We start from the raw sequence: 13,373 nt of genomic DNA, 5'->3' as shown, positions 1-13,373 counted from the left end.
AATTAATAATAATCTTTGCATTTCACATAATGCCTCACCACATCATTGAGACATCCCAGAGAGCTACACAGAATTTTACTGGAGAATGTTGAGTGTGTATTTTGTAGATGAACGCAGCAGCCAGGTTGCACATAGCAATGTCCCAAAAACAGCCTTGAAGTAAATGACCAATTTTATCTGTGCAATTGCTGGCCAGGAAGCGGCAAGAACTTCATTCTCTTTTTGAATAATGCTATGGGATCTTTAACATCCACCCAAATAAGCAGATAGGGCCTTGCTTTAAGCATCACATCCCAAAGATGGCAATTCTGACAAATGCAGCACTCCCCCAGTAATGCATCTGATTGCCAGCCTTGTCTGTGAGTTCAAAGTTCCAATGAGAGCCTTGAACCTGCAACATCACACTCAAAGGGTGAAAATGTTATCAACTGAGCCAGGCTGATATCTTAATTGTTGTAAATAGACATTGAAAAAAAATATGAAAGCAAATGGCAGTAGTAGGATGTTGGAATAAAACACTTATGATGTGAAATGACATAGCTTTTAGCTGCTGGAAGTGCATTTGACAAATCTGATGACATTCTGAAATATTTCTGAGGCGTTGGGCAAATTGTAATGGACAATAACCGAGCAAGCAATGTCCATTGCGCTTTATTTGTAAATATATTTATTCTGATAATCGATGAATATTCTTGGAAATGGAAGGAACATGATTCTACTATGCACTCAGCATCAAGTGGTATACAATCAGATGCGCGTGGATCAATTGCAGCACACATATCTTGAAAAAAATTACTTGAATTTATAATTTTTTACATTTTGATACAGGTTTGGATAGTGGAAGGGTCTAACTTCCTAATAATAATAAATCCTTGCATTTGATATAGTGTCACATCTCAAAGTTTCTCACAGGATTTTACTGTAAAGTGTAGCAACTGTTATTGTAACGTCTGCTGCAGCTGCCATTATTTCATTTTGTCTAATTGAAGGCACTGTTAAATAGATCTACTCTACACTACATTTTCCTTCCTACGTTAACATGACAATTGTGACAATTACCTTTCCTTGTAGCTCTCAGTTCAAACCCAGAATTCTCCCCGCGGAATCCAGCATAAAATCAATCGGCATTTAGCATTCTTAACTTGTTAATACAAAATACAATAGAAAATGACATTTGTATAGCCCTTTCACATTGGGAGGACGTCCCAAGGCAATGGACAGTCAAGGAATTGGACACGAGCTGGGGGATCGAGGAGGGTGGAGGGCAGTGAGGGTAGGAGGCTTGACGAGGAGGGTTTTGAGACACACCTTGAAGGAGGCTAGGGAGTGAGGCGAAGGGAATGTGGGATGGAGTTCCATAAAGTGGAGACAGAAAGGCTGAAGGCCCGGCATCCGACGGTGGATAGGGCCGGGCGAGGGATATGAAGTTGGCTGGAACCCACTGAGTGGACGGAGCAGGCAGGTTGGTAGGGGGTTAGGAGGTTACAGAGATAGGGAGGAGCAAGGCCATGGAGGGCTTTGAAGGTGAGGACCAGGATCTTAAACTGTATCTTCTGTGTGATAGGAAGCCGGGTGGGGGTGATGGGGTCACGGAGCTTGGTTCCGGAGAGGACACAAGCTGCAGAGTTCTGGATGATCTGCGGCTTGTGGAGGAACGAGTTGGGAAGGCCGACAAGCAGAGAGTTGGCGTAGTCGAGCCTAGATGTGATGAATGTGTGGATGAGGGTTTCGGTGGCCTGAGGGGTGAGGTAATGGCAGAGCTGGGCAATATTGCAGAGATGGGGGAAGGCAAAGCGGGACATGGCACAGATGTAGGGGAGAAAGGACAGTTGAGGATCAAACTAGATGCTGGAGTGGCTCGGTGAGGTGGAGTGTGCATCCTTGGATGGTGATGCTGTGTTAAGCACTAAATTGCTAACAGGATTTGATAGCCTCTGAAAGATATTACTCCTTCATAGCTCAGCTGTTGGTCTGACTCTGCATACTTCTGTTTAATAATAATAATACTTGCATTTGATGTAGTGCTTTTTTCACGTCTTCTAGACGTCTCAAAGCGCTTCACAGAATATTCTGTAAAGTTAATTGACTGTATATTGTGCAGCCAATTGCGCACAGCAGTGTCCCTCAAACAGTTGTGGATTAAAAATGACCAATTTATTATTGTTTTATTTTGGGGATTATTATCAGGCGTGTGGAGTAAGGAAACTTGCCCAAGGTTTGGCCCTGCCTGGAATTGAACCCAGGTGTCTTGCTTGCAAAGCGAGTGCTCTAACCACTGAGCTACAGGACTCCAAATGACAATAATCTTGTTGATTTAAAAGGAACTACAAATGTGTTTCTACTATCTTTATGGCATCTGATATTCTTAGAGGATACAAGTGGCATGGTGGATATGGTGGATAACTTCTTGTGTGCCGGATTACATCAAAGAAAGATGTCGTACATTGCATGGTAAAGCACAGGCATAAATTGAAAATGTTTTATACCAGACAGTTATTTGTTCCTCCTCCACACTGCCTCAAGATATTTCTCTTTCTTGTACGAATCATTTTGATGGTATGTCTGGTTGAGATGTTCTAGTTTTATGGTGTATAATTATATTTGCAGCAAAATGGGATATGATAATTTAAACTCAACTAACTTGGAATCCTTAAAGCTGACTGAGACAGACGCATTTAAAACAAGATCTTAGAGATGGAAGGATAATATGCAATCACTGTGCTGTTAGTAATTTTCCAACAACAACATGCACTTATATAATGCCCTCCACGCAGGATAGCGACTCAGAGCGCTTAACAGTAGCGGAGCCTGACTTGGAGCCAGTGGGAGGGGGGAGGTGGCCGTAAGAATGGTCGAAGAGGCAAGTTTTCAGGTGGGACTTGAAAGAGGGGAGAAAGGGGGCAAGGCGGAGGGACTAAGGGAGAGTGTTCCAGAGGTTTGGGGAGTAGTGGCTGAAAGCACAATCTCCGATGGTGGGGCGGATGGAGCGAGGGACAAGCAGGAGACCGATACCAGTCGAGCAGAGGCACTGGGTGGTGAATTGGAGAGTGAGGAGGTCAGAGAGTTAGGGACGTGCCAGGGAGTGAATGGATTTGAACACGAGAGTGAGGATCTTGAAGTTGATCCGTTCGGTGATGGACAGCCTGTGGAGCCTGGCCAGAACTGGTGAGATGTGGGTTCGGAGTTTGGTCCGGGTCAGCATTCGGGCGGCAGAGTTTTGAATGAGTGGAATCTTGTGAATGGTGGAGCTTGGGAGACCAGCGAGAAGTGCATTTGAGTAATCAAAGTGGTACGTGACAAATGCATGCATGAGGATTTCGGCTGCATTTGGGGTAAGGTATGGTTGGAGGCGGGCAATGTGGCGGAGATGGAAGCAGGCTGTCCTGGTCAGGATCTGGTTATGGGGAGGAAGGACAGCTGGGGGTTGAACTAGACACCTAGATCGCATGCTGGTTGGTTGAGGAGTTTAGATCTGCAGGAGTGAACAGGTTGATGGGAGCCAAAAAGTATGGCTTCCGTCTTGTCCATATTCAACCGCACAAAGTTTACACTCATCCAGGCCTTGATGTCTGCCAGACAAGCTGATAGAACATTGGCGCCCTGGAAGTGGCAAAGTAGATTTGTGTGTCATCGCATAAATGTCCCATGTCTGCAGATGACATCGCCCAGAAGGAGCATATAGATAAGGAAAAGAAGAGGGCCAAGGATGGATCCCTGGGGTACCCCGGAGGTGACTGGGTTATATAAATTATTCCACCTCGTGTTATATAAGTTATTAATTTTTTAAAAAATGTTGCAACTCGCCAGATGTGTATTGGGAGTACAAAGCCTTTAATTGATTCTCAAATAGCTTTGCATCTAATTTTCATAGGTGAAGTTTAGTCGTTTAACTTGATTATAGTTTGCTTTTAAAGTCGGGCGCAAATATTGATCGAGGAAATCACTGAATAGAATGAATGGAACTAAATTCAAAATCGGAAGTAAATTTTTCCCACCATTTAACCCAACTACAGGAATAGCTTCATTGACGGACAATTTTGACATTTTGATATTTCTTGGATGTTGCATAATTTATTTCTCTTCAATACAACGGGTGATTTTAATCCTTTGCATTTCAACATACAATTAGCAATTTTAATTTGCAAATCTCCATTGTGCAAAACCCGTCACTCTCAGGAAATAATGCACTTTAGAAATAGAAAATTAATTAGAGTGGATTGACAGAAGTTAATAACAGAATTATAAATTAATTGTTATTTGAAATTCTGATATTGGAACTCAAATCTTTTAAAATAATTATTTCAAATAACATTAGCTTAACCTGTTTGCAAAGTAAGAGGTTTGATCAAGCATGGTGGAGCCTCATTATAATACAGTGGTTGATATTCCATTCTAATCCCAACTGGTTCTATGATAGACACTTTCACTGCATATGTATGCAGCCACCAGTTCCTATACTAATAGAAAAATGGACCACTCTAGGTCATTAATCACTGCCAATGCCACTTCGTCTTTACTGTGTATTCGCGGAGCAGAAAGCGACATCAACAGTACTCTGATGACCCAGAAGCTGACTTTTTGCATGAACATGAGCAGTGAACGGGGTACTCACTGCACCACGTTGTAACCAAATTAATGCTATAAAGAAGTATGTCAGACTCCGCCACTGTTAAGCACTCCGGGGCAGGTCTATATGAAGGGTACTACATAAATCAAGTTGTTGTTGCTGTTTTATAGTATAACAGCTCTGCAATGTATTTTGTAATCTTTACCATAAAATTTAAAAGTGAATGTTTCGCTTTGCTTTTTTTCCTTGACTCAAAAATGTAACAATCGCCAGTAGAAACGTTTTTATCATGTCCTACTTCAAATATGTGAAGCTAGGGAGCTGTTTCATGGTAATTTATTGTGCACTTAAGAAACTATATTTGTTGTTTCCTTCAATGGCTTGGGTCAATTTTATGGCTCAATTTTTCTTCTGCTCTTGTGGGGAAGTGCTTTTCTCCTCTCTTACTCTGGACAGCTAGGTGGTGATCATTAACAGAAAGATATAGGCACATTTATTTTATTTGCTAATGAACATTCTAGCTTGTTACAGTATTGGTAGGCATTTGTTTATTGATGCTATGCTGCAACTGTTGCTGTGCTGTGAGCTTGGTTCAAGTGTATACGGCTGCATTCATTGTATGTGAAAATGACCTGCAATTTTCAGCTCTGTTTGGTGTGATAACAGCATATTTCATCAACATGTCTTTCTGTTTTTGGAACTGAAAAAAGCTTGAATTACCAGCCCTGCTACATTCTTTTTTTCTTTTTAGATGTTTATTTACCTGCTGTGGATTTGCAGTTTTTCTCTCTTTAATTTGGGCTTGGAATTGTAAGTGATGTAAGAAAGCAACAAAATTGTAAATAATGACCCCATTGTTGATGCATTGCCTAGACTAAATACATTTTTTTGCAGTTATATATTTCACCAAGTGTCATGCAAGAGGAGATATTGTAGCTGTTAAGCGTGCACCCATAATTGTAGTTTATCCCTTTTAGACTTCATTAAAAAGAAGTGAAGGCAAACAAAGCAGCATTAATAAAGGATCATTTAACCTCAGATTTAATTTCTGGAGGAATTTGTGAATATCTCTACATGGAAAAAAATAATTATTTCAAATTTGGCGAGAGTCTGTCATCTGCACTTACTTATATTCCTTGGGTCCCATCAACGTCTTCAACCTTCCCGGGCTCTCCCTCAAACTCATCAAACCCAGCAACTTAGGCATCAGGTTCGATCCCCAGCTTTTCTTTCTACCCCACGTCAGTTCCCTGACCAGGACTGCTATTTTCCACCTCTTGTTAAAATGCCCACCTCTGTCCATACCTCACACCAAAGGCAGCCGAAACCCTCGTCCACGCCATCGTCGCTTTCTGCTGACCTATTCCAATGCCCTTCTTGCTGGTTTCCCCAGATCCACCATACACAAAATTCAATTAATCCAAAACTCCCACCTCCAGATACTCACCCGCACAAAACTCTGTACCCACATCACACCAGTCCTTGCCAGGTTCCACTGGCTCCCAATTACTGAACAGATCCATTTCAAGATCTTCTCACCCGTTTTCAAATCTCTTCATGTCCTCGCACCTCTTTATCTATTTGACCTGCTTACCCCCCCACTCCACCACCCGCTGCCTCTGCTCCGGCCTCCTGTTTGTCCCTCATCCCCTACCCTCCACCATCGATGGGCGTGCCTTCAGCCACTACCCCCCAAAACTCTGGAACTCTATCCCTCCGCCTTGCCCCCTCCCTCCCCACTTTCAAGTCGTTCCTTTTTAATTGTGCTTATGGTCACCTCCCTCTCCTCCTGGCTCGGGGTTAGACTCCACCACTGTGATGTGCTCTGGGACGCTACCCTGCATGAAGGATGCTATATAAATGCAAGTTGTGGTTGTATATATTCTTATGGCTCTCTGCATTTTGTTCAATCCCAACTCTGGGAGAGTGCCATTTTGGTAAGGAGAAAAGATGAAAGTCTAGTTAGAAATTGGGGGTAATCACAAGTTCCATTGAGTAATTGAATCAGAGTTCTGCATTTTAATAGATTTATTTTGCTTGAATTTCCCTCTCTGAAAGAAAACTGCTAATTCCTATCATTGGCAACATTGTGCACTGTGGCCTATCTCAATCAGATTCTCAGTCCTGCAGAGCAGCAGGATTGCCAAGAGTCATGGACGAGAAGGAAGGCAGCGGATATTACAAGTACCACTGTGAGACATTGTCACAAGAAGAAAAACTATTAATAATTTACCATATTATCCAAATCCGACATGAATATAAAATATCTGTAAATATAATCCTTATCACACTTCTACTTGTTTTAAAGTGAAGGAAATGTGCAGATTATTTTTGTTAAAGAAGTTCAAGTCTGCATATTTTAGACAGTCAAAAATGTTGGACCTAACTCTGTATAATAATTGTTTTGGCCATCTTAAGAAAATAGCTAAATGAATTTGCTTGACAATTTGCCATGGTGGGTGACTTGGTTAAGATCAACAGCTATTCATCCAGGAACTCTGGGCAAGCCCTGTGTCCTGTTACTGTGGTGTAGAAGTTTTTGGGACTTCTGTGAGAGTGGTCTTCCTGGTGCTTGTGGCTTCTGATGAAACATGAACAACAAGTGCACTAACAAATCTCCCGTGCAATGCAGATCTGCTGGTAGCAGCTGCATTCCTTTTTTTGTCACATTGAATTCATACGAGTAGAAATTAAAACAAGCAGGTAAGAGTTTAGAGGTATTCTTGAAGTCGATGCAAATACTTTATTTTATATCTTGCAGGACTGGCATGGCTGCCCTTGAAAAATTCCAGTTTTAAATCTACCTGGATGACAATGCCAGCAATTCTTTTGCTGGTAGTTTGATTTTTTGTTATCAATCATTTGAATTGCTTTTCCAATCTTGGGGACAATCATTAACCTTCAAGGGATTTCATGCCTCATTTCTTCAACCTCTTGTTCATGGTCGGACAATTAGTGCTGCTTTTATATTGCAAGTTTGCCCGTCTCTGCAGGCAACTTGCAATGAAAATTGATATATTTCCAGTGCTGAATTTGGGAGAACCATGTTCAGAGTCCGATCTCCATATAGAGAAGATCCAACTTGCTATTGGAAAGGGTCATTGCCAGAATGACTGTAGCATGATATTCTGCCATGTGTATGCAATGACATTCTGCGATCGGCATTCTGTGTGAATTGCTGGTGTCGACATGTAAGCAATGAAGTGATGTCAGACAATCATGTATTTGCACATTGTCATTAGCAATTAATTTTATCAGTTCAAATAGCCAAGTGAAACGAGAAAAAGCCTTACATTTCAACACCTTTCCTATTTTCACTATCATAATTTGTGTGTTGAAGATTTCAGTAATACATTTTTAATAATATTTTGCATATGGGGAGGCAGCGTTAAAGCTTGAACTGTGGGCAGCTTCTTCATTTGGGCGCCACATTTCAAATCACTACTACCACAATGTAAAAACAATATTTGTCCAACTGAATGACAAGTATGGGATTTAAATTGCTTAGATACCTTCCACATATCAGAGAAACTACCTAGTGTCATTTCTTCATGAGTTCAATACTCTACTGGCCCTGGAAGGTGATGAAAAGAAGGATATGGATTTGTTTTCACTGTTATGGTTTCAGTCATTGAAATTGAACATCCTTTTCCTAATGTCAGATACAGATGGACAGACATTACTGTCTTGTGTTATTGAGAGGATACTCGTTAACAGATATACAAAAAGAACCCCAAAAAGGCACAAGACACTCCGTTTACAGTAAATGTTATAAAGCTTTTTATGACACCTTCCGGATGTTAAAAAGGTGCCATATCAAATGCAAGGATTATTATGAATTCCTCAAGTGAGAAGTAGGAACATAGTGTTTGAGCAGGAAGTGCTCACCTGGTGATGGGATTCAGGGTACATCATTGGGACAGAGAAAGTATGGCTTTGCTGAATGTGATCTAGGAATGTTTTATGACTGTAATATAATTGGGATGGTGTTTCGTTCTCCATCACTTGGATTTATTGTTTTGTTAATAATAATAATAATCCTTGTATTTGATATAGCGCCTTATCACGTCTTCTAAACTTCTCAAAGCGCTTCACAGAATATACTGTAAAATCAATTGACTTTATATTTTGTGGGTAAAAAGCAGCAGCCAGTTGCGCACAGCAGTGTCCCACAAACAGACGTGGATTGAATAACTAATTTACTATTTTTTTAAAGGAATTATTACCCCCGGAAAAGTGATCCCCCAATCGACTGACAACCGGGTTCCTATTTACTGCTTGGTAAACAGAGGCGTGTGGAGTAAGGAAACTTGCCCAACATTTTGCCCTGCCAGGAATTGAACCCAGGTTGCGAGGCGAATGCTCTAACCACTAACCTACAGGACTACACCCAAATTAATTAATTGAATTATGAATATGGATATCCCATTTATACTACAGGAAGTGAAGTGATTCAGGAGTAAATCCAATAGGAGTGGCAGCCCTAAATGTACACTTCCTGCTCACAGTTGTATTGATTGGGGTTCAATATAATTCAGGATAGGTTTCAGAAGCTGGGCTCTGGTGCTGTTGACTTTTAGATCTTGCTATTTAATAATAATAATAATCCTAGAACTTGATATAACTTTGTTGAGACATCCTAAAAGTGTTTTAGAGAATGTATTGTAAAGTGAATTGAATTAATATTTTGTAGACTGTATATTATATTTAAACCCTATTTATACAATATTTTTCACAATGTTTGGATTTTAATGGAGAAGGGTATAGTATTTAATGATTTAACGTTTTAAGGTTGAATAAGTGATGCAGAATGATTACAATATTATCTAGGAAGGAATCTAAAATACCAGCTGGATTTGTGCATTACTGCAGCTAATTGAATTATAATAATAATAATAATAATCCTTGCATTTGATATAGCGCTTTTCACATCGGAAGGACATCCCAAAGCGCTTCACAGACCACACTGTAAAGTGAATTGACTTTTTTTGGGTGAACGCGGCAGCCAATTGCGCACAGCAATGTCCCACAAACAGTCGTAGATTGAAAATGACCAATTTATTATTGTTTTTGGTTTTTGGAGGGATTATTATTAGGCTCTGTGTGGAGTAAGGAAACTTGCCCAAGGTTTCGCCCTGCCTGGAATTAAACTCGGGTCTTTGCAAAGAATTGTTCTTTGCGGAAGAGCAGAAAATCACTTCAGTAATTTGGGAAAAAATGGTTTAAGAATTCACAATTCAGACAATGTATTAAGATGAAATTCTGTTTTCTGTTAAGTAATAGGAGTTTAAGCATTACAATACTTTGTCTATTGAACAGAACTGCCCACAAGTAGACACTAAGTTTGGCAGTCTTCTGTTCCTCATTTGAGACCTTATGCTTTTAAAATATTTTGCCTTGTATTTGTTCCTTGCGCTCCAATACACATTGATAACCATCATTCCCTTTTCTTTCTTCATTTGTAGCTCTTTCTAGTAGGTTTTAAATATTCATGAGCCCTCTGTAGAGTTAGAAATGTCTTAGCAACTCAAAATATTTCTCTTGCATGTATATAATTAAGGTAATAACGCACAGATATGAATAGCCAAGTATTTCAGTTATGTGACAGTTCTAAAACCTAAAAAATGCCTTTTAAGTTGACAGCTTCTGAGTTATTCTTCATTTGCAACTAGACATTGATGAACACAATCTGATTAAATGCAAGCCTTTACTGATAAGATTGTTGTGATGCACACTATTACCAGTAATAAAAATGTTCCTATTCTGTGAAAGAAGTAGAATTATTTGTGTTTTAGACTACATGTATACCTTACATACAAACATACCTATAGTTTATTTACTGTCACGACAAAAAATACTTGGCAATGTCAAAACCATACATTTTTTAAAACAAGCGTAAATTTAAAGTAAAATGTAATAAATTAGTAAAAGCAGTGTTTTGTTCCTGTGCACGAGACATGAATAATTTATTCCCCCAGAGCAGGGTTGTTGTGTGACTTAAGTGACAAGGATATAATAGTTTTCACATGACCTTCTCTGATTTGGATACTGATCTCAGGAAAAAAATGAATTCCCCTTGGTTACTAACCTGGTGCAAAATTCAGATATTGGTGCTGGAAGGTCATCTCCAGGGAAACTAAACTTACCTCAACAATTGGGACCCATCTTTAACATCAAAATATATTTTTATATTCATCTTGGGATGTGGTGACTCTGGCAATACCAGCATTTACCATGCGGTAAAGGTACTTCTACAGTGGTGTTGCGGGAATTTGACCAAGCGACAAGGAGGAAGGGATAGTGGTGCAACCTGGGAATATTACCACTTTCAAGCCACTTGAAGGTGGTGATATTCCCAGGTTGCACGGCTGGGAATGCCTGTTGATGCAACATTGGTTGCAGTGCATTGTGGAGGTAGAACACACTGCAGCTACAGTGCATCTGTCAGAGAAGGAGTGAACATGACTTGAGTAGCTGGAGTGCTGATTAAGTAAACTGTTGGATGGTGTTGAGCTTCATAAGTGTTTTACCCATCCAGGCAAATGGCAAGTATTCCATCACAATCTCGGCTTTAGCTTTCCAGATGGTGGAGAGTCTTTGAGGAGGTTGGAGAACACCAACTCGCAAAGGCACAAAGTAGTAGCCTCTGTCCTGCTCTGTCACCAATGCGTTTATGTCGTTGATCCAGTTAAGCATCTTGTCAATGGTGATCCAGCTAAATGGTGCAGAGCCAGATATGGCTACATATGTATTTTTGAGTTAACTGGAGTGAAAGATTGTGGGCTATTTTCCCACCCAACCAACCAAACAATTGCTCCAGCGAACTAAAGACATGCTAGCAAGTGAGAGGGCCCGAGTTTGTTTCCCGCGCTGGGCGAAGCCTTAGGCAAGTTTCCTTTCCATGCCTCTGTTTACCCAGCAGTAAGTAGGAACCTGGTTGTTAACTGATTGGCAGATTGGTTTCCCAGGTAATAATCCCTTAAAAAGAAAATTTGCTCATCAGTCTACATCTGTCTGTGGGACACTGCTGTGTGCTGCTGTGTTTCGCCTTCAAAATATACAGTCTATTCACTTTACAGTATATTTGAAGCATTTTAAGGTGTCTCAACAAGTTGATAAGGTGCTAAATCATAAGTGATCAACAGACACTAGAACTTGACTTCATTTTGACTTCACAAAAATACATTTATAGAGATAGTTGGGGAGACTCCTGACAGGAGATGAATATCAGAGTAGCAGCCAAGAGTTAAAGATTTCATAATAAGAAAAATGTAAAGAATAGTAATATTTCCTTCTATTGGCATTTCCTTCATTTGTTCATTCCTATGTTAAAGTAATGTTCAAAGTAATATTTGGCTGCAGAGTTTTCTGAGAGCAGACTGGGATTTACTATGTTCTCTATGACTCTGCTCCTGTATTTGAAAGACACCAATAATGCTTAGCTAGAGAAGAGCCAACGATTTTGAAATAAAATTCAACTGTAAAGTATGTTCATTCTGTTGGTGAGCAATCAGGTTGATGTTTTGTTATTTTCTTTGTTTTGGTCTATTTGCATTTTTTTCCAGTTCTAGTATTTTTATAGCTAGATTGCCATTGAACTAATACGAATAATAATCTTTACATTCGGTTTAGCATATTTCACTTCAGAGGATGTCTTGAAGCACGTCACAGGATATACAGTGATTGTGTATTTTGATAGCAGACTAGGGAATAGCTATACCAACTTAGGCATCAAGGGTTCGGACTATTTCCTTTTCATTTACTGCTTAAAGGCCCTTAAAGTTGTAAATGCTTTAGCCGCTATATTAGCCGGTATCTATGATTTAGGTTTTTAATAAAGTAATAATACCACAGAAATGAAAATTTCTATATGTTTGATTATTAAAAATAAGTGTTATTGTGTTTTAATATGAATAGACCAATAGTACCTAAAGTTTATTAAACAAAAGCTTTGTTCAAAATCCTCCATACCTTATGCCACAAATCTTATCATCTTTTACACAATTTTAAACAAACATTACTATTTCCATCAAAACACAGTATAGCCTAAACAGCACTCAATGCAATTTCTTTTGTTTTTTTGTTGCAGGTGGTAGAAAATGTCATAAAAGTAAACCCAACTTTGGGTCCTCAGATGTTTCAGCCACTTCTTCCTTCTGTGTGTAAAGGGATTTTAGATGGAGAGGTAGGTGCGGAAATGAACTGCATGGATGTATTCATGTACCAGAAAGTAAATTGGTTTTAGTGTAAAATATGTTTAACCAGGCACTTAAAGTCCAACTGTTTGAAAATGAGATAATTATATCATAATGCAGCAGACCAGGCGTGAGCACTGAATGAGTTTGTCAGAATAGCTCAGTTTAGTGGCTGAATGAAATGGCTTATGATCTCTTCCTGAAACAGTTCAGGGACTTAATTTCTATTATTGATTATTATCTTGCAGATAAACTTTTGAGTCTCAAATAAAATGTTCAGTAGATGGATGACTCATTCTTTGAAGTGGTTCTGTTTTACTCCCAACTCAAAGTGCTCAGATTTAGATTAAAATTTCTAGTGGGCTCACCTGTTATGGGCTGGCTGATGGGATGGAATTCAGTGAAAGTAGTCTTTCTCGAAGGAGAGAAAAATCTAGTACCTTTATATGTAGCTGCTTTAGTCCAATATGAACCCTCATTGTAGGTATTTGAAGTGCTTTGCAATGTCAACCCACATGAAATGCACTCTTGGTGGTTATTGTAGCTGTGGTAGATTCAGGTATGGGAGGGCAATATGGAAACTGAGAAATTAAACCAAGGCTTAGATCACA

The 13,373-nt window shown here is 39.6% G+C and overlaps 1 protein-coding gene across 3 annotated transcripts in view; it reads left to right on the top strand.

Annotated features, from left to right (window-relative positions):
* Window positions 1–13,373, top strand: part of ipo11 (importin 11) — a 258,056-nt gene that overhangs the window by 132,776 nt on the left and 111,907 nt on the right. For all 3 annotated transcript variants that reach the window (XM_007892133.2, XM_042335013.1, XM_007892131.2), the window contains one exon: window positions 12,657–12,752. In XM_007892133.2, the coding sequence (XP_007890324.1) occupies window positions 12,657–12,752 (96 nt within the window). The remainder of the gene's footprint in view (window positions 1–12,656; window positions 12,753–13,373) is intronic.

This window comes from Callorhinchus milii, unplaced genomic scaffold, assembly GCF_018977255.1.
Source record: "Callorhinchus milii isolate IMCB2004 unplaced genomic scaffold, IMCB_Cmil_1.0 Scaffold1, whole genome shotgun sequence".
Taxonomy (NCBI): domain Eukaryota; kingdom Metazoa; phylum Chordata; class Chondrichthyes; order Chimaeriformes; family Callorhinchidae; genus Callorhinchus; species Callorhinchus milii.
This window is presented reverse-complemented; position numbering and strand designations above follow the sequence as displayed.